The 21,674-nt window shown below is 50.2% G+C and overlaps 1 protein-coding gene across 2 annotated transcripts in view; it reads left to right on the top strand.

The window, feature by feature from the left end:
* Positions 1–12,542, top strand: part of ELFN1 (extracellular leucine rich repeat and fibronectin type III domain containing 1) — a 177,934-nt gene extending 165,392 nt beyond the window's left edge. Inside the window, exons 1-2 of one of the 2 annotated variants that reach the window (XM_034783984.1) lie at positions 7,470–7,891; positions 9,416–12,542. In XM_034783984.1, coding sequence (XP_034639875.1) covers positions 9,898–12,288 — 2,391 coding nt within the window. In that variant the 5' untranslated portion in view covers positions 7,470–7,891; positions 9,416–9,897 and the 3' untranslated portion in view covers positions 12,289–12,542. Of the gene's footprint in view, positions 1–7,469; positions 7,892–9,415 lie in introns of those variants that run through there. The other variant, XM_034783983.1, reaches the window with a different exon arrangement.
* The last annotated feature ends 9,132 nt before the right edge of the window (positions 12,543–21,674 follow it).

Here is a 21,674-nt window from a genome sequence, read left to right as displayed (position 1 = left end):
AGAGGTACTATCTAGGGCTGCAATCTTGTTAGACCTGGAACGCTAAGCAGTGTGGGGTGGAATACAGCAGCGTCAATGACTGCAGATGTGAGCCGAGAAAATCGGCATTTCCGTTGTCTGGGAAACTCCAATATTTTGACATGTTTTCGTCCTGATTTGGGATGAAAAGTTATGAAACATGCCCATGCAGAAATGTCTAGTCATTTCTAAATGGAAATATTTTGTTTCGGTGTTTGCCTCATGGGAGTTGTAGTCTAGCCAAGGAGTCCAGCCCATTGGAGAGAATGGGGGCATGAAGCATCTGAACTACAACTCCCATAAGGCACCGCAGCACTTTAGGCAGATGCAGTTTAATGTTGCGCTGACCCAAAATGAAATATTTTGTTTAGAAACACTTCAGCAAAATCAAAATTTTTCTGCTGAAAATTCTGATTTTATGGAAACTTCTGCGGACTGTACCCTCCGTTGTGGAAAGGGACAAGTTTTGAGCTCCACAAACTGGCATTCACTAGGCCTGATTCTCCACCATCCTGCCCAGAGTGGAGTCATGGCCATCAGTCCAAAGTGAGTGTGAAATGTACCAAATCAGACTGGAAGTGTTTGACCTCTGCTCGGCACTCATTTCACATGTGTCAATGACAGCCCCAAATGCCAGCTCCCCTGAACTTACACTGCATGGGAATAACCAGCTGGGCCATATATTGCCCTCAGTCTATATAGAGAGCACCGGCTTGTGTCCATGGCACTTCTGCAGACAGACCAAGGGCAACAGAACTGGCCTGTCTCTGTTCCACCTCCCTGCTGCCTCCACCTCTCTAGCCCCTACCTCTTCTGTGCCCCTCCCCACAGTCTCACTAAAAGCCTTCTCTCGCGCATCAGCCTCCCTGCATCTCTCTGCTTCATTGCCTCTTCATCTCCCTTCAAACCTCAGCTGAAAACATATCTTTCCTCCCTTGCCTCTGCCTCTTAAATAATAAATAATAGCAGGGAGAGCGAGTGAAATTGACTGGGGAACGCTATTATCTGACTCCGTGAAGCATTGGGGGATCAACAGGACTTAATTTGTAATGAAAGGTGCTGGGGCTCAAGCAATTTTTTTACTTTCATAACCGACACAGCAAGCTCAGAGGTGCCGGGGCTATGAACTGCCACGCTTTGAGGTGCCGGGCCTCAGCCCTGGCCCAAAAGCCCTGGGGATCAACTATAAACGGTAGGCCACGAGTCTATGCTTATAAGAAGCACATGGGATCTTTTTCAGGGGAAAAGGCAATACGCGGTGTTTATTGAAGCTACAACAATTAGCATGTGCATTCAATCACACCACATACACATACAGTTGATGTTATACACCTCTACCCCGATATAATGCTGTCCTCGGGAGCCAAAAAAATCTTACTGCATTATAGGTGAAACCGCATCATATCGAACTTGCTTTTATCCGCCGGAGTGCGCAGCCCAGCCCCCCGGAGCGCTGCTTTACCGCGTTATATCCAAATTCATGTCATATAGGGTCATGTTATATCAGGGTAGAGGTGTAGTTACCAGTCCAGAGTCCAGATCAATCTAGTGGCCAGCTAGGTTGATCACGGGTAGGTAGGAGCCGGGTTCTGTCGGTCATGACACAATGCTCCGGGGACGTCTTGGCAGGACGAACCCAAAGTTTCATGGCACTGCACCCCGTTTATATAGTGATTTTCCTTCATTGGGACCAATGAGTTTTTTACCATCGTGCTGTAATCAATTGTTCTTTGATGAGTGCTCGTTTTCTTAAATTGTCTTTCTCATCCTTTACCTTGTTCTTTCATCAAGTGTCTCAGGCAGGGCCACCCAGAGGGGGGGGCAAGTGGGGCAATTTGCCCCAGACCCGGGTCCCGCAGGGGCCCCCACGAGAGTTTTTCAGGGCCCTTCACTCACTCTGGGGGCCCCGGAAAACTCTCGTGGGGCCCGGGCCCCCGGAGCTTCTTCCGCTCTGGATCTTCGGCGGCGGGGGGTCCTTCCGCCCCGGGCCCCTCGCCGAAGTGCCGGGTCTTCGGCGGCAATTCGGCAGCGGGGGCCCCCCACCGCCGAAGACCCCAGGCCCCCTGAATCCTCTGGGCGGCCCTGCTCTCAGGGAGTTACCCCATGCTGGTTTTGATCACAGCTATCTTGTCCCCATTGATAGGTGCCTGTCTCATCTTTAGAGTCATCAATCTGCCCTCCTCTGACATTTCAACAAGGGCGTGTGGCAACCTCCTGGCGCCCTTGTGTCTGTCTCCGGTTTCTCCCTAGAACATCTGGTTCAGTGATGGCCTTCACACTTATCTCTTAACACCCATTCCTCATTCACAGACAAAACAGAATTAATTTACACAGAACATTTTGAACCGGACCATCAAGTTGAAATGCAAAAGAAAAACAATCATGGCATTCTTTTAAAATGCTAAACCTACAACAAAGTGGTGACCCTCAAAAATCTGTTACTGCCTTGAAATCTGTCCAGACACAGAGAAATTCTGACTGATGCATCTCTACCGATGGCTGTTAGGACGTTCCTTTCTGCTACTCAAAAAGGGTGGCTGGCAGGATATGGTCAAATCATACATCAATACATTCAATACACGCTACATTATTATCTTATTGTTTTTGATCCTTCATTCTAAATTATACAAAATACAAACATAAAATCCTACTACTACAACGATGCAAACCCAAGCTGTGCCGTATTGAGCGCTTAGCGAGGAATCCAAATGCTACCTTTGTACTGAAGAGGAACCTGGATTTGATTGGCCTGGGCACCTTTGTTATTCGATGGAGTGGCAATGAGAACCGACATCACCAGGCAGGAGGAATGTAAACTGATCCCGGGAATATGAATTAGAAGAAACCCTGCCTGCGAGCACTCTTTCTGCACCTGACATATACGGAATGGACATTAAGCCATTTAGGGGAAACTTCATCATTAATAAATGTTTTCTCTGCCATCTTAGAGCTGTCTCCTCATATTATTTTACACATAATGAATAGCCTGGGTTCATTTTAACATTTGGTCCCTGTTAGCCAAATTTTCCCTCTCCACCTCTTTGCATGATTAAACATTTATCATTTGTAATGTATCACTGCCACGGCGCTATTGCTCTCTTTGTAGTACGGCTCCTTCATTTATTGATAACCTGACCTGTGTGACTGTGAAAGAGGATCTAAGAGAGGCTGACATATGGCCAGATGGAGTCAGAAGGTAGGGAGACAAACAGAGGTATGGAAGAAAGGATACACCAAAGAGAGAGAGGGTGCGTGCTAATCTGGCTCTTCGCCCCTAGTCAGTAAATCCAATCCACAGCTTGAAATAACTCATTCAGTAGAATAATACAATTAAGAATCAAGTGCCAGAGACTGCGTGTTATTAGATCTGCGGCCTAGATCCCTCTCCCTTCTCAGCTGCTTTGTTTATTTCAGTGGTGGCTCCCTTGCAGCTGCCACTCGGATCTAATTTACTGATGCCATAAGTCAAGAGATGGAAACAAAACCCAACCACCCTGACGCTTGTTTCTGGAGCCTGGATGATGCCCCTTCAGTCTCAAGAAATCTGGTTCTGGAGCTCTCGGAAATCAGAAGTGATGAGTTTGATGCTCTCTGTCCCGTCCCTACTGGATACCACAAACCACAGCAGTCCCTGGTTGTAGGAGGTGCCATTGACATGGATGTGTAAAGGGCCCAGGAATGGAATAATAAGCGTGTTGCAGATCAGGACCAAGGAGCGCTGCGTGTGGATCCAGGGTGTAGCAGGGCTATCACAGGTCAGGAGTGAGGTGCATCAGCAGAAGGGTGTGAGGGAAACGTACAGAGCTTGTTTCCTGGCTTTAGCATCCCATTTTCTCAAGCACCGAAATTGAACATATTCCCTCATAAATGGAAATACAGCAGTAGCCATGCTTTGTTACCTGCAATAAGTAAAGTTCTCCTGAGATAAGCTTAGCAGAGCTTCAGCTGTTTTAGCTAGGGAGGAGTAGACAGCCAAGGTGTCACTGACAATGTACACCTGACAGAACGAAGCCATATTAAACCAAAGGGCAAGACATCTCTGGTGTAGATTAAATGAATCATGTCAAATCAGTGGGTATTGTTATCCCAACCATAGGGAGGCAGTGTCTTTGTTCCTTTTTTTGTTTCTTTATGATGGATTAAAAAACATCTGAAATGTTTTATTTTTCTGGTTGGTTTTTACATTAGAAATACAGGTTCTTTCTCCCCTGTTTTTCCTGGAAGACTCTATGGATGACTGCAAAACTGGCAGAATTATGACCTCACAAGTACCAAGAGAGTGAAAGAGGAGTCGTCCAGGGTCAGGGGAGGAGGGACTTATTAGTCAGGCTGGTTAAACCTGTGGAGATTTTGTTGTTTTTTCTCAACACCAACTCAAACAGCAGGGAGCAAAGATCACCGAGTGAGATTCAAGACCCCATACCCTTTCAGTGGAGGGCAGGGGGAGCTTACTTCCCCAGGCCTCCAAGGAAATCGCCAGCAAAACAGGGCAGGTGAGATATAATAGATCTGATTATTAGCTGGTGGGGCCGCCTAGACTATGAGCTACTTTACGCCATTTGACGCCAGCTGAGAATCCAGCCCACTATTCCTAAAGGAAGAGCAAACAGCAGGAAACACTTTTTGTGGGAAGAACGGCCCAGAGCAGAGCAGAAACTGAACACTTCTACGCCTTCTTTATCCATTATAATAAAACAAAAATTAGTAACCCTTTGCAGGTCTCCTTTAACTGCTTCCCTTGCACTGCAAGATGCTCAGCCCCTCGCCTGACATTGGTCCCACCCCAAAGACCGCGCCGGGAAGCACGCTGCCAAGTGCCAGCGAGATGAGCAATTATCTTTTTGGTGCAAAACAACAAGGCCTGCGTCTCAGCTCCCCAGTCATGTCCCGGCAATCTAATAAAGAGGGAGCTTAGCCCCTCTTTCCTCGGTTACATCTCCTTAATGCTATCATTTTATTCACACTCCGCAAAGCAAATAAACCAGCAAATTGCTTGCTTTAATGAGCTGGAATTAAACTCCGCTGCTGATAGAATGCCTTTTTCAGTTTCTGGTGTTGGAGAGAAACCAACGGATAGGCAGCACACAGGCAGCAAAAGCAAACACCCAGCATGAGCATTACTGAACCTGTTCGAGTCACTTACAGGAGCCTTCTCCACCCTGGTTAGACTTGGGAGGAGCGCAGGCTGCATGAGAAGGCGCCTTGGGTTCAGCTGTGGTATCCTCGCTGTGGTTTTGTCTCCACTTTCTCCTTCCCTGGAAGCTCCTGCTCCTTTAGCCGAAGTACTGCTCCGTGGGCCACGTGCCCCGGGGCTGAGAGATAAGCCAACATGGAGATCCAGAGCTGAACCTCTCCAAGATTCAAGGGCTGGGTTCAGAGCCACTCTGGGAGATAGATCCAGGCTCAGACGTCCCCAGAGTTTGAGGGTTCCGCTCAGAAGCGCTGGGTGAGGCTAAAGTGGGAGCTCGGAGACAGAGGAGGCAGAGACTCTGCCCACCAAAGAGAAGGAAGGAACTAGCCAGGATTCTTCATTCCCTGCCCTGATGTCCTGTGTGGTGCTGCTGTGTCATGGGCAAAAGTGGGGAGTGAAGGGATTCTTGCAGTGTGTATAAGGTCAGATTGTGCCTTTAATGCACAGGCCCATGTGGGGGCAGTATTGTGGTACACCAAGGCAGCAGGAGCTCCAGGAGGTATTGGGTCTCAGGGAGGTCCCAGCACATGGGGGTGGGGGTAGGGGGAGAGCACCCACCACACCAGCCCTTAGGGTGTGGCATGGCTCGGGGGGGTGCACTTCTCACACCGTTTTCGGGGTGGCTTGCTCCCCAGGGAACACGTGAGCGATCTCTGGACAGGGGAAAGCGAGGAGCTGCGGCTGTGGCTGGCAGCCGTCCATAAACAGAGCGGAGAAGGCTCTTAGGCCAGCAGAAATCTAACCACACGAGTAAGCAAAAAATCTAAGCCTAGTCAGCCAATTGGCTTGTAAAGCACGTTGAGAGCTTTTGGGTGAAAGGTGTCATATACAGAGTAAAGAACATCAGTCATGGCTTCCAACCCCAACTTAACTTGCCTGCCCCTAATGGGAACAAGCCGTGAGCTTCTCTTCCAAGTCTGCTTTGTATCGGGAGAGGATGCAAAGGGGCGGGGCAGGGCTTACAGGGCAGGAGATGGACTCAGAGAGGAAGCTCAGAGCCCACATGACATGTGAACAGAGATTACATTCAGTGGCGTGTGTTTACAACGTGAGCTCCAGATGAGAGCTCCCCATCTTCTCATCAAGGGTTCCAAGTGCTTTACTTCAGCCTCCCACCAGCTGGTGAACCAGGGAAGTAGTTTCATTGTCCTCATTTTATTGAAGAAAAAACGGAGGCATGGAAAGGTTAATTGACTTGCCCAAGGCCACAAGGGATACAGTGGCATATCTGAGAGTATCATCTATGTGACTCCCAGACCTGTGCTGTAGTCATTAACCTCTGGCTCCTTCCATTAGCGAAGGGAAGATGTAAGGTGTTTGAGGCTAATCACTGAAACGCTCGAGGGCAGAATTCCTTTTCCATTCCGTGCTGCGTCCAAGGCCTAGCCTACGCTAGAAGACGGTTGCTGACATAGTTATACTGGCAAACTCTCCCAGTTGAGATTCAGCTTATACCACCATGCACCAAACAAAATAAGCTTTACCAGAAAAGCACCTTTTTTGCTAGTTTAACTGCCTCCACTCTAGGGCTTTCGCTGGTATAGAAATGTCACAAAAACACGCCCCTAACATTACTAGACGGACAAAAGTTTCTTGGCTAGACCTGGCCTACATATGGGACACTATGGTCAGTAGCTTTTGGCTTTTTCCAAAGACATTATCAACGTCTCTCCAGCTGGGCGGGGACTTGTGGCTGTATAGTCTCCTGTCACAAACAGCTGAAGTTAGAGCAGATTTTGTTATTCATGTAACGTAAAACAAACTGTTTCCATTTTGGAATATTCATTGTTCGCTATTCAGTAAGGACAAATAAACTGTTTATTACTGGCCTGTTTACCAGGCTATAAAGTGTGACTGGTTAACTGGGTTCTCAGCTTTGGAAAACATTCTGTTTCATATTCCCCGAGTCTGAGATGGAAAATAAGGGCCAGATTTCAACGGGACTGCTTTCAGCACGAGGTCTTGCTCAATGGGAGGAGGCAGAATCCGGCCCGAAATTCCCACTGTTGCCATGTTTCATATGACTCAGCGACCTGCCCCACCCAGCACAGAGTGATGTAGCTACCCCAGAGCTGGGTGGGAGGTGGGAAAACAGACTGGATTAGTTAAAAGGGCACGTTAATGAGCGACAGCTCCACTGCCAGACAAGTCCTAGGGAGTAACAGCAGCTTAACTTTTCAATCTGCTATTTCCTAATATCTGGGAAAGGACAGGCCCAAGCAGCATGCAGCTACCCTGGGAAGAAGGCAACTTTTGTGTGCTCTCCCATGCAACCAGGTTCTACCTGCACGGATCGGGTTGGGGTCTGAAAGCCAGGCAACTTGCTGGTTTCTTTTCCACTTGTGAGTTATGAACCAGTTTGTTGGCTGCTTTCAAATGACCCAGGTGTCATTTCCTGACACCCGGGAGCAGAGGACCTGGCCAAGCTCTGGCTGTAGGCTAGCTTTGGTGAGAGCTCTACCGGAATGCTGGGTGCGAGTATAATAAGTGAGTATATGAAATCCTGGGAGCGTGTCTGTTCCTAGGGACAACCACCTATGTGTTCTGCAGAGCCCTTGGTGAAAGAGAGAGAGAGACCCTCTTCTGGACCCACCTTCCCTCCCACATGGTTCTCAAGATATTTCACCGTGTGGAGTTTCAGGAAGTGCTTCATGGGCCACTGGGGGGTTCCCAGACAGCAGCGTGAGTACTAGTGTTCTAGCTGGCAAATATTCACAGCAACCCTTGACCCCACTCTGAGCCCCGGGCCCACCCTACCTGAGCCCCCGGTTCCAGATTTGCTAAATTTTGCAAATGTGACAGAAGAAGATTCACAGGAGATAAATTCACAAACTACCACACCTATTAAGGCCCAGGACACCCCACTACTTACCAATGATGGCTTCACCAGGTCCTGGTAGATTCTGCTCTTCCTCCTCCTGTTTCCTGGAATGGAGGATTTCCAGACATGGCTTCAGCCCCACCAAATCTCAAGGGCCTGCTGGGTGGGCCAGGAAGTAGCTTTCTCAACCAAAGGTCAGCAGTAAAGGGAAAGCCTCTTTCTCCTTCAAGAGCAGTAAGCTCAGAAGCGGTTAGTGCCCCATAAGGCACAGCACACTAGCTAGTGAGTCCTTCAGGGGTAGAGCTGGTTTCAAAATGGGATTTTTTCCCACTGGAAATTTCAACTGTTTGTTGAAAAGCCAAAACCTAAATGTTTTTGGCCAAAATCTGTCGGAAACCGAACAAATGTTCGAATTTCGGTGTTCCAATGAGACATCATTCTTCGAGGAAAGCAGAGACACTTTCTGCAAACATTTTCCTTTACTCAAAAACCCAGAAAACATTTCAGTGGAAAAGGCTGAGTAGCGCTACTCAGAACTCTGAAACAAAAGTTAACTAGGAATTCTGAGGTTTTCCTTAGTACTGTGACATTACCGGGATCCCCAAAGGGTTCCCTGTCCACTCTCCTGAGTCTTACAGGGAAGCTGCCTGCCCCCGGCCTTAGAGCAGAGACAGCCATAGTGGGTGAGGAAGGGTCTCTCTTTGCCCTTTGTATATGTGTTAGGCTACTAAAAGACTGGGGGAGTGACCACTTGGAATTTCCTCCCCTCCTGACACTGAACATCCAAGGGAGGAGATTGTGAAGACAGCAAAAGGGGGAGGAGGGTTGGAAGTCACCCTCACAAAGACAAATATGATGGGGAGTGGTGAGGATCAAGACAGTGGTGGGGTTCGGATGGTCCCTGGAAACCAACATATCCTGGAGTTACCACCCACGTTCCTAGAAACAGCTTAGGATTCCAGTGCTGGGTTTTATCCTAGGTACCAAGCAGCTACAGGCACAGTTAGAGAGAGGCAGAATTTGGAAGAAGCCTCAACCTGCATCCAATTAGTGGGTGAAATGCTGTCATAACTGAGGTCACAAATGCCAGGACGTAGATGGCTAACTACCAGCTTTGTGCATATAGACGTCACATCAGTAGACATCGAAATTCCAGCATCTGGGCCTAAAATTAACTGCAGACTCAATTATGTGTGCCCCCGCCGCCCCAATAAATAAATAATGATAGCCATGTTAAAAAACCTGGCACCTAGTGCTAATGGAAAAGCAGGGCTGGGAAAGCCAGTCTCATCGCTGCCCCAGAAGCTGCTGCAGTGTGACAAATGCCCTTAAACATTATTTTGTCTCGCTTTTGTGTTTTTTGGTTTTGTTTGGTTTTTTTGCAGGTGAGCCCACTGACCAGACAAGGGTGCTGAGAGGGACAGACAGACAGATGCACGGAGAGGCAGATGGAGAAGAAGCCCGGTGCCAACCTGGAGATGGGCAGCAAAAAGAAAACAAGGCGAGGCACTGTAGAAAGTGAAAGAAAAGCCTGTCTCTAAACCAGAGAGAGTCCCCTTCCAAGTACCTACCCAGCCCCGCCTGACTTCAGCGGAAGCCCGAAAAAATGCCAGAAGGGCCAATGACATAGGATCGCCCCCCATAAGCCTGTGGTGGTGGCATCCCGTGGGTGGTCACTGGGCAGCTTGGACAACGAGGTTCTCCTTTTCCTTTGGACACTTCCCACTGGATCCAAACCATGAGGAGAAGGGAGAGAAAAGCAAAGGTGCCCAAGGAACATTAACCCAAGACTTCCCTGCTCTCCGACTCAGCACCCCTCCCCGCTTCCAGCAGATAAGGGAACTCCTTCTCCGCGTTGCCCTTCCAGATGGCAGGTCGTCGGTGGGCAGTGACGTCAGCACTGTGTGTGTGCGTGGCGGCCGTCTCTCTGCTGCACGCTGGCGGGGTGCGGGCAGACTGCTGGCTGATCGAGGGCGACAAGGGCTTCGTTTGGCTGGCTATATGCAGCCAGAATCAGCCCCCCTATGAGTCCATCCCTCAGCAAATCAACAGCACCATTGTGGATTTGCGACTGAACGACAACAAGATCAAAAGCGTGCAGTACTCCTCACTCAGCCGCTTCGGTAACCTGACATACCTCAACTTGACGAAGAACGAAATCTCCTACATCGAGGATGGTGCCTTCTCAGGACAGTTTAATCTCCAGGTGCTGCAGCTTGGCTACAACCGCCTGAGGAACCTGACCGAGGGAATCCTCCGGGGCCTAGGAAAGCTGGAGTACCTCTACCTCCAGGCTAACCTCATTGAGGCAGTCACCCCCAATGCCTTCTGGGAGTGCCCCAACATAGTGAACATTGACTTGTCCATGAACAGAATCCAGAGACTGGACAGCAACACCTTTAGGGGCCTGAACAAACTCTCAGTCTGTGAACTCTACAGCAACCCCTTCTATTGCTCCTGTGAACTCCTAGGCTTCCTGCAGTGGCTGGAAGGCTTCACCAACATGACGCGCACCTATGACCGCATGCAGTGCGACTCCCCGCCAGACTACACTGGCTACTTCTTGCTAGGCCAAGGCCGGACCGGTTACCGCAATGCTCTGGGCATGCTCTCCACCCTCTGCACTGGTAGCTCCTACACCATGATACCTCGCTTTATCCCACCCAGATACCAAGTGACCACAGCTCCGTCAGAAAGTCCATGCTCTGATGAAGAGTGTTTCTCCGGGGACGGCACGACACCCCAGGTCTCCCTCCACACGCCCGTGGGCGAGACGGAGATGCGCCCCAACATCCGGCTGAAGCATCTCACCCACAACTCGGCCACGCTGACGGTGCAGATCCCGTACCCGTTCAGCAAGATGTACATCCTGGCGCAGTACGAGAACGGCTTCTCTTCCATCGTCACCAAGCTGAAGAAACAGAAGGAGGACATTGAGCTCACTAACCTTGTAGCACAAAGAGACTACACCTACTGTGTGGTCTCCCTCCACCACGTCTTAAGGTACAACCACACTTGCCTCACCCTCTCCCCAAACAAAATGAGCAGAGAGGATCCAGTGCCCACTCCCTCCACTGCCACCCACTATATCATGACCATCCTGGGCTGCCTGTTCGGCATGGTAATTGTTCTGGGGGTGGTGTACTATTGCCTCCGTAAGAGGCGTCAGCAGGAGGAGAAGCACAAGAAGGCAGCTGGCAGCATGAAGAAGACCATCATCGAGCTAAAGTATGGGCCAGAGATAGAAACAACCAGTATCACCCAGCTGTCCCAGGGGCAGATGCTGGGTGTGGAGACAGTGACCCGCATCCCCTACTTGCCCTCTGCTGGGGAGGTCGAGCAGTACAAGTTGATAGACAGCAGCGAGACCCCCAAGGCCACCAAGGGCAACTACATGGAAGTGCGGACAGGAGAGCAGCCCGAGCGACGAGAGTGTGAGCTGTCCATGCCGCCTGACAGCCAGAGCTCCGTGGCTGAGATCTCCACCATCACGAAGGAGGTGGACAAGGTGAACCAGATTATCAACAACTGCATTGATGCCTTGAAATCAGAGTCTACCTCCTTCCAGGGGGTGAAATCGGGGGCGATTTCCACCGCTGAACCTCAGCTGGTACTCTTATCGGAACAGATCTCTGGCAAACATGGCTTCCTGTCCCCTGTGTACAAGGAAAGTTACAGCCACCCGCTGCAGAGACATCACAGCATGGAGGCACCTCCCAAACGCTCCAGCACTTCTTCCAGCGGCTCCATACGGAGCCCCAGATCCTTCCGCTCTGAGGGCTCAGGCCACAAGTCAGAAGCCAAGTACATTGAGAAGACATCCCCAACCGCAGACACCATCCTCACTGTGACACCGGCGGCGGCCATTCTGCGAGCAGAGGCAGAGAAGATCCGACAGTACAGCGAACATCGGCACTCTTACCCGGGCTCACACCAGGGGGAGCAGCACGACAGCATGGGCGGGCGTAAGCCCTCCATTCTGGAACCTTTGACCAGACCCCGCCCCAGAGACCTGGCCTACTCTCAGCTCTCTCCCCAGTATCACAACCTGAGCTACAGCTCCAGCCCAGAGTACACATGCAAACCATCACACAGCATCTGGGAGCGCTTCAAACTCAACCGGAAGCGGCACAAAGACGAGGAGGAATATATGGCGGCCGGCCACGCCCTGCGCAAAAAGGTCCAGTTTGCCAAAGATGAGGATCTTCACGACATCTTAGACTACTGGAAAGGTGTGTCTGCCCAGCACAAGTCCTGAGTCCTCATGCAGCTCGTGACTTAACACTAACTGGACCAAAAGAAACCCGCAGCGGCTATTTTTATCCAGACTGTCTTTCAAACAAACCAACCAACCATAAATTATGAGAAAAATCTATAATTAGTCTATATAATAGATGAGAGAGAAAGAGATTACAAAAGATCTCATGTTTAAGAGATACGCACCAAATTTGAACACAAAGACTCTTAAAAAAAACGAACCTATGGAGTGAAAAAAAAGTTTTTGTTTTTTTTAAAAAAAAAAAAAAAAAAGAAAGAAAAAATATATAAAAAGGGGTGGAGGTTGGGCAGAGATTTGAGGTCTGGAGTATTCCAATGTTGCATCGCATGATTCCCTATTCCGTGATTTTGTGGATTCTTTGTGTACAGTTTGTCTTCTTCTTTCTCCTTCCCTTCCAAACAAAACAAAACAAAACAAAAACCAAAAAGAGACCAGAAGGAGAAAGTTCCTTTGGGCTTTTTGCAAATGGAGTCTTCCAGCTTAGACTTTCATCCAGTCGAAGGCTCGTTCATGTGTTCATTCACTGGGAGGTTTTACCACATGTTGCATTGTAAACCGAAGTTGTCCTACTGTACAGAGAAAATTTCTATATTTGCAATGTTTGCTGTATAACAAGAAAGAGAGAGAAAAAATAATATTACATCTACTAAATATATATATATATATATATATTCACCTGTTTGTACCAGGTTTTAATCATGGATTTTAGACAAGAGGTTGCATTTGATTTGGAGGGTGTTTTTGTTTGTTTGTTTGGGCGGGGGGGTTGATGCTGGTGTGGGATTTTGGAGGGTGGGCGTTGGTTTTTTGTTTGTTTTGTTTTTTCCCTCCGGTGAATGTCTGTGTTTCGAGTTCTGATTGATTCCAAGTGCACTACGAAAAAAGGCACATTCTAATAGAAAACCAGCGTCCCTCTCGTTATTCCATTCAAGGGATGGGAGCCTGCCTCCTCTGGGAGCTGGAAAGGGGACCGGAGTGGAGGGACCTCTCTCTGCCCATTTGGTGCAACTGACCAGGCACCATTTGATTGCCAAATAAACACACCAGTCTCTCTCTCTCTTTAGCTGGATGTATTTAGAAGGCAGTGGAAATTCTGAACATAAAATGGAACCCGTCTCTGTGGGAAGGGGCAATGGTAGCCAGAAGGTTAGGGTAGGGCTAAGTCATTGGTACTAGAGTATAGACTGATTTTTTTAAAGCCAGGAGGAACTATGACACCATCTACTCTGACCTCCTGCATATTACACAGGCCAGAGGAACTCACCCAGTGATTCCTGCATCCAGCCAATAGCTTGATGGACCCAGAGCATGTTTTAGCACCGCTAGCTACTGGCCCATCCCAGAGACATGGGCCCTGTCCCCTGCTACTGGCCCTCCTGCAGCCTGCGAGTTGTGTTGGAATTATCCTGCCCTGGGTGATGGTGAAATACTCCTCCTGCATGTCTACAGCATACGAGGAGGCAGCGGCAGGAATGACTTAGCTGCTATTCCCCAGCGAGAGTGTACTGCATAGTTAATGGATGGCAGCGATCATTGTGAATGAGTCAGCCTGCCTCACCCCCTTACTCTGTAGTGTAGTCATCCGTGCTTCTGGGGGTGGAAGTGAATGGTCTCCCCATCTCCTCCTCCAAGAGAGATGCAGTCAGGTGGTGGGTTTTCCCCCAGTATGAATGAAAAGGTGCTAAACATTCAAAGCCTGCTCTTGGGCCAAGCAAAAGTGACTTCAGGCCCTCAGACCTGTGCACCCCTTAACCACCTCAGCCCTGCCTCTTACATTTTTTGCCATTCCGGTGCATGACATAGCTCCAATGGGTATTGGCGTCTCAGTCTTGGCTAGGGTAGCTAAACTGAAAGGACATGAATGGGAAGGGCAATACATGGGACATCCCAGCCCTGCCCACCCCTATGAGGCAGCACCAGCTGTTTGAGGGCAATAGACAGCCCTCTCTTCTCCAGAGCTCTGTGCGGCACAAAGGGCAGCGTCCCAGGCGAGTTCGGCGAGCAGAGCACCTCTGTGGTGTCTCTGGGGCAGAAGAGGAAGAGGCATGGGCACCACTGAGTCTCTCGCGTGGCTTTGGAAAGTCACTCTGAAGAGCAGCTGACTTTGGCAGCATCAGCATTAGTGACATTGATGGCATTAGCAAGACGACGACGTGTGGTCTAGTACAGAGCCTGGAGGCAAGACACCAGGCGTCTACGCCCAGCTCAGACGCTGACCTTGGGGAAGTCACTTAGACTGTGTCTGCTCTGCAGCTGGGACTGGAGCCTCCCGGGCCGGGTAGAGAGACTCACGATAGCGGGGCTAAGGCTAGCATGCTGAGAATAGCTGTGTGGATGTTGTGGCACTGGGAGAGGCTCAGGCTAGCTACCAAGCTCAGACCCAGGCTTAGGGTGGGCTTGAGCTAGAGTGGCTCGCGTGAGCATCCACTAGGGCCGCACCGTCCACGCAGCTATTTTTAGTGCACTAGCGTGAACCTCACCGGTACACGTCCAGCTGCACGGGCTGGGCGGCTCGACATACCCTGCAGTGCAGACGTGGCCACTCATTTCTCACTGCCCGACCTGCGGCACCGTGGGGCCCATTTTTGAATTGCTGAGCGGGAGCCGTAGATTCATAGCAGCTCTGAAAAGTCAGGTTCTCGGTGTCTCTGGCTGAGCTCGAAATAGTGAGTCACCCCAAAGCAGCAGTCAGTTTTGAAAATGTGGGCCTGAATAACAGCTCTGAGCCTCAGTTTCCCTAGCTCTAAAATGAGGCTGCACTATTCCCTACTTGATACGGGGCATGTTTTGAGGCTCAGTTCATACATGGGTGTAATAGCCTTTGAGATACTCAGCGGGAAGAAGTCGCACAGGACAAACTAGCACTGAGACAATGTCCAGGTGGAAATGAAAGCACCAGTGGCCCTTCACAGGGGCTAGCCTGTGTCTCAACCAGCCATCGCTCTAACATGAAAACAGGTGCTGCAGGGCCAGTATCTAACACCCGAGTGTGTCCAATAAGCCAAGACCTACATTAACAACATCTCTTCAGCCCCAAGAAAACCTCCACAAGACAGAGCTCACCACGTCGAGCTTGGACCTTGGGACACAGTGACAGGCACCACTGAAGAGGCTTAAGCCCATGTGCCGGGCTGACGGAGAAGTCCCTGTTGTGAGGAAGGGGCTGAGTTGGAAGGGAAAAGCCGCCTCCGAGTGTAAATTCAGACCCGCTGTAACGCGTGGGGAATGAGTTCTGCCCTTTATAGGAGAAGAGCAGTGGAGAATCTCAGGATCTTTCATGGTGACAAGCCTGGGGGATGGATTGCGCCATGCATGATACAAAACATGGCTAGTTCTCTCTCTGCTCCTCTTGTGAGTGCAAGTCCCACACCAAGCACTGGGCTCACACCTGACACGGACATTTCAGCGGAGAATAAGATTGTACTGCATGGAGGCACCATGCTTCAAATGAGACATTAACACAATCTTGTTATCTTTTGGGCATCCCTGAGGTAGTAACACCGGAACTCTGTCCAATGTGCCCTCTGTCAATACAACAGCTTCTACAGACGGTGGTTGTGTGGTGAGCTCTTTCTGAGGGTATATCTACACTACAGGGCCCATAGCAACATAGTTACGGCACTGTAGCTGTACTGGCATCACCCCATACTGTAGACACAGCCTACACTGATGGAAGACATTTTTTCCCATCAGTTTAGGACCACTACCTCCCCAAATGGCAGTAGTTAGGTTGACCAAAGCATTCTTCCATTGCTCTAGCTGTGCCTACACGTGTGGTTAGGTCAGCATAGCCACCTTGGTTGGGTGGTGGGTGGCTATTTCACACCGCTGACCAAAGTAGCTAAGTCAACCTAAATTTTAAGTGTAGACCAGCCCTAAGCCTACAGTGGCCATCGCATTTGCTGACACAGTCACTGCCCTGTGGCCACATGACGTAGTGATTTGAGAAAGCCTGACTATTGCATCCAAAGCAAAGCCCGACTGTTGCATCCAAAGCAAAGCCCGACTGTGTTCTGTTCCCAACGTGTGTCTGGCTGCCATTGTCAAGTCACCTTTCAGGAGGACACTTAGCCCAAGCTGGCAGGCACTAGGGCCCAGGAACAGGCTGTGTCCTATTGTCTTATTTCAATATTTCAGAGTGATTTTGACAGACGTTCTTGCAAAAGGTTATGTTTGTTCAGAAAGTGAGCTGAGCGAGGGAGACACAGAGCAGGCTGAGAAGTGCACGAGTTCATTCCCCGTGGTTATTTCTGTAGACAACAAGCCATTAACGGGGTTTCATTATAAAAGACAGACAATTTCCCCAGGAATATATTCACTCAGCATAAATAAAGGCAGGTTTCATCAGCTCCTCAAAGTGCCCCAGAGCTTCTGCCAGGCACACAGCTTCCAGCATCTTATTCACCTGTCACAGAGGTGAGCCCTGGGGGTAGGGCAGGGAAAAGCACCCCCCCCCGAATCCCATCCCTGGCTCCAACCCTTTTCCCCATGGGAGTAAATATCATCCCTTGCTTTAGTACTGATGACTAAGCGAGTTCGTCACCCAGGTTCCCGCTCTTTTCACATCTACTGAGGGCCTCCTGGAGAACTGGGATTGCAGAGGGATACATCAACAAGAGAGACACTGATTGAGGGCAGGGCACCCTTGGCCTGCTTGCAGCATCTCCTGAGGTGCATGGATTTGGGGCATTCAGTCACGGGGGAGTTTATAACAGACTCAGTTGGCCCTAGGAGCTCAGGACGAGCTGTGATTACAGGGCAAGGAAGAGAGCAATGCCTAAGGGTATGTGCTGTCTTCACGCCACAACCCCAGTCAAGGAGCTGTAGGTAGCCAGGCAGTTACAAGGCAGGAAACGCTACGAAGCCAAGGCTCTGCAGCTGCCAGGGTGTAGTCAATGTAGGTCAGACGCCAGCGCTAGTGAGTGCACACAGGTGCCCTACACCCTGGCACTCCGGGTATAGCAGGCCTTGGCACAGTCTGAAGGCTCCTCACAGCCAGTCTCTAGTTCTAGCCAGTGAGTGATGGGGCTCAAAGACTCTGGGGCCAAGGAGAAAGCCCCACATTGCACTGTCCCCAGCTCCCTATAGCATAGGTGTTACAAATGAAGGGGCCATTTCTCTCTTTTGGGCCTGAGCAAAAGCCAAGCTACACTCCCCAAAACCTGGCCACAACACAAGCATTGGTGTTCCCCACCACCCGGAGCCCAGTCCTCAGCACAAAGATCTGAGTCCCACATTCCAGTCCCTGGCCACAGTATTAAGGTACGTGCCCCATAGGCCGTTCCCTGGCCATAGTGTAGGTATTTGACCCTATTCCGCTCCCTGGCCAGTAGCATGGGTGCAGTCCATATTCCCGTTTCTGGTGGTAGACAATGTGCATGTGCCTCTCCTGGTTCTTTGCACACATGAAATGCTTTCCTCAGACCCTGGCGCACGTGAAGGTGCACTTTCCCACCACTACAGCAGGTGGGTCTATCCATAAGCCAGTCCCCTGCCCTGCAATGCGCTGGATCCCGGTCCCTGGTGCAAGCCTGGTCCACGGCCCTTGCGATCGTTCATTTTACTTGCTTTTCTTTCACCCCAAAGCACAAGGTGTCTCAGAGACAAACTGACCCAACAGGGGACTCCAGCTAAAAGTCCCCCTCTCCTCACTTGACCTTCCTCCTCCCCTGGGGCAATGGTGAGGTTCAGAGTGAAAGAGCAGTGCCCCGGGGTAGTAACCCCATCTAGTTCTCCTGCACTTCCAACAACACAGCCTCACCTGGGCTTGAGAGTCCACAGCAAATGCACAAGCTGAAGAACCAGGATCCCTGAACCTCTCGCTGGGGCTTTTCCTGAGCAAGTTTTAATACACAAGGGAACACAGAGCCTGGAGCCTCCATGCTGCAGGGTCTGTGATGGGATAAAACCCATCCAGGTTTATGGCCCTGTGAGCAATCCTTCCTGTCAGTCTCCCAGAGGAATCCCACGGCCTTCAGGGACCAAGACCTGGCGCGAGAAGTATAAGGGCGTCACAGAGTGGAGAAGCAGCTTAAACCAGCCAGAAGACAAGCACCCTACTCTCCAACTGCACACAGGAGTGCAGATGTCCACCTACATAGCTGCCCCTCCCCAGCCACATTAAGTCCAGGCCCTAGCACATTCCTAGAATGGAGACAGAGGTCAGGGTCCCTCCATGGACCAATGAGGAGGCAGATCTGTCTGGTTCTCTGCCCAGCCCCAGAGAACAACATAGAAGCAAGGATGGACTTGTGATTAAGGCACTGGGCTGGGACCCAGGAGATCTGGGCTCTGTTTGCAGCGTTGTCATAGAACAAGCCCTGTACGACCAAAGGCAAATCACTCTGATTTTCATAAGTTCTGACCACCCACAAATCCAGCTGAAGTCAGTGGGAGCCCTGGCGGGGGGAACACATGATACAGAAGCATTGTTCACTCTATGTTAAATGCTTGTCACCAAAGGGTCAGCAGCTCTTCAGACAAAATGGGGGCCTGAAAAATTCTAAGCAGCTTACCTGGCATGGAGACACCCATTCAAATCAATGGGCCTCTTTCATGTGACTTCAATGGGCTTTCGGTCAGGCCTAGAATGAAAATGGGAACCAAAGGCTTTATTACAGAGTTCTCAAACTCTAGTGGGGAGCTGCCAATGCTCAGTGTGGAACACCTACTATTGATCGTCTTTCTCACTTGCTACAGAGACACCCAGGAGTGTGGTCATGTGTCACGTTCCCTTGGCCTGAGATGCCTGGGGAGGCACAGAGCTGGGAAGAGGGGAAGCAGAGCAAGAAGTCCAGATCTCACTGTATAAGTGGCCACAGCACAAAACCCACCGCCTTATTTGTAGCCTCAGCAGAAAGGCCAAGGGCTGGAAGGAGGCTGAATGCCCCCTCTTACTGCTAGATGATGTCCTTCCAGAGCAGGGTTGAAGCAGACTAACAGCTGCTGGTCTGTATGCAAAGTTTACAGGGCTGCTCCAAAACTGATATTATGTATATAGACTGAGAGGGGACATGATAAGTTTTCAAGTACATAAAAGGCTGTTACAAGGAGGAAAGAGAAAAGTGGTTCTCCTTAACCTCTGAGGATAGGACAAGAAGCAATGGCTTAAATTGCAGCAAGGATGGTTAAGGTTGGACATTAGGTAAAACTTCCTAAATGTCAGGATAGTTAAGCACTGGAATAAGTTGCCCAGGGAGGTTGTGGAATCTCCGTCATTGGAGGTTTTTAAGAGCAGGTCAGACACACACCTGTCAGGGATGGTCTAGATAATACTTGGTCCTGCCATGAGTGCAGGGGACCGGACTAGCTGACTCTCAAGGTCCCTTCCAATCCTATGATTCTATGTGGACAAATAAAGGACTTCAGCATAGACAACAACTTCCACCCACACCAAATCCACACGATGTCTCCAGTGCTTTAATTTAAAAATAAACACATAAATAAATGAGAGGAGAAAGAAATGGCAAAGGCAGGAGAATGTCAGGAGCCAGATCTACTAAGGGGTTTGCAGCCCCATAGCCCATTTGCAGGTGTCAGCCACCCAGTGTGGAAGCTCTGACAGGCCCAGGAGAAAGGGAGCCTGGAGAAGGACTTCTTCCACTATCTCCTTCAGGTTTGGGCTTCTCCTGAAGGGGACCTGGGGAGCAGCGGCCTTCGAATCAAAACAGAAACAGAGCAGGTCGGCTCCTGCTGCCAGCTACAGCAGCATAAACATCCACAGAGAGGCCCCAGATTGACAATGGCCTCTCAGTGTCTATGGAGAGAGCAGAACAATGCGGCTGTGCCTGCTCGTTGTCACTCCGCTTTGCAGTCTTGACTGTGCCACTGGAGAGAGGGAAAGAGCAAAGAAAGCCATGAAGGGAGCAAGGGAGTGAGATGAAAGGAGCAGGGAGATGAGAGATAGAGAGAGAGGCTGGGAGTTACAAAGGGAGAGCCAGAGGAAGCGAGAGAGAACAGCTGTTTCCTGCGTGCTGGACAGGAGGCAGTCTCCTGAGAGGCTGGGGAAGGCACAGAGTAAAGCCGTCAAAAGAGAGATTTTATGAGTGAGCAGTTGTTTCCTTGAGGCTAGGAAACAGAGAAAAGGAGCAGAGGGACCCATCATTGGCTTTTCTTGAATGGCCCCATGAAATTTCCTGACCTGTGTAGGTAGGGGGAGAGACAGAGACAGAGCCTCGTGCCTGCTCTTTGGAAATACTGATTCCTGGATGAATTTGAAGGGCGTTGTCTTCAGTCATCACTAACCCTGGGAAGGGGGCTCTTCCGCTGGATGTGCTGCCAGCTGCAGAAGACAGGAATGGTGGGGGCAGAGGCACCCACACTGAGGGGCTCCGGTACTGGGCTACCTGCAGGGGGCAGAGATTTCCCTGCTAAGCAAACCTATTTCTGCCACCAATGGGAAGGATGTCCCTGTTCCAACAGCCCTTGCTGTACCACAGCCCGCCACGTAATTACAGTCTCCAGTGTGGCTAAGAAACCGAGATTCGCCCTTACCTGCTTCGGCTCAGGAGCAGGGTGTGCACGCGAGGGAAATGTGAACGTATCGGTGACAACCATAATCTTGTGCAGTGGTGCAAGCCATGTTCCAAATCCTCTAGCCATGCACCTGACTGAACTGGCTGGTGTGTTTAACGCAACACTGCTCCCTACTGGATAGAATGTCAGATGTGGTCAAGAGTGAGATTACCTCCCTTTTGGAGCAAAGAGACAGTCTTGGGAACCCACCTTTCTTCCTATTACTAACGCCCAGCTCCTCTCCCCTCCTCTGCTCTCAAATTTGCCATCACTGGGCCAACTCTCCCCCATATGGGCCTGTCTGCACCCCCCCCCCCCCGTTCACCACTATACAGACAAGCCCCATCAACTGGTGAGCTCACTGCATCCTGCGAAACTACAGCAATAGGGCTGATGGAAAAGAAATACCAGGAAACTATTTAATGTATTTTCAGCTGTGATCAGTGCTTTGTCCTTTCTGGGATAAGACCAGGCATTTTGTCCATGAACGACGAGAAAGTGATCCCCAGGGCACAGCCTGGGAATCTCTGCCCTAAAGGCTGCAGGAGAGAAGCCCCTAATTCTTCCACAGCTCACAGCCTTTAGCCCATGTGGCAAGGGCCCATGTTTTCAGAGCAGAACGTCCTCCTGAGTTCTGTCCCAAAGGAGCTGGTAAAGGGAACATCTGACAGCTGTAAGGTCTGTGACAATCGATCCCCCTGCTGGAAGAGGGGAGAATTTGGGGGGCGGGGGCAAGGGATGAAATGCATGTTTGAGAAAATGAGCTGAGGGAGACGAGCCCGGATGAGAGGCCAGAAAAAAAGGAAAGAGGAGGGGAAAACTAGTCCTCGATTCTTTGGGTCTTTTCGGAG

Source organism: Trachemys scripta, chromosome 10 (genome assembly GCF_013100865.1).
Source record: "Trachemys scripta elegans isolate TJP31775 chromosome 10, CAS_Tse_1.0, whole genome shotgun sequence".
NCBI lineage: Eukaryota > Metazoa > Chordata > Testudines > Emydidae > Trachemys > Trachemys scripta.
The sequence above is the reverse complement of the archived record's forward strand: the minus strand, read 5'-3'. Positions and strand labels throughout refer to the sequence as shown.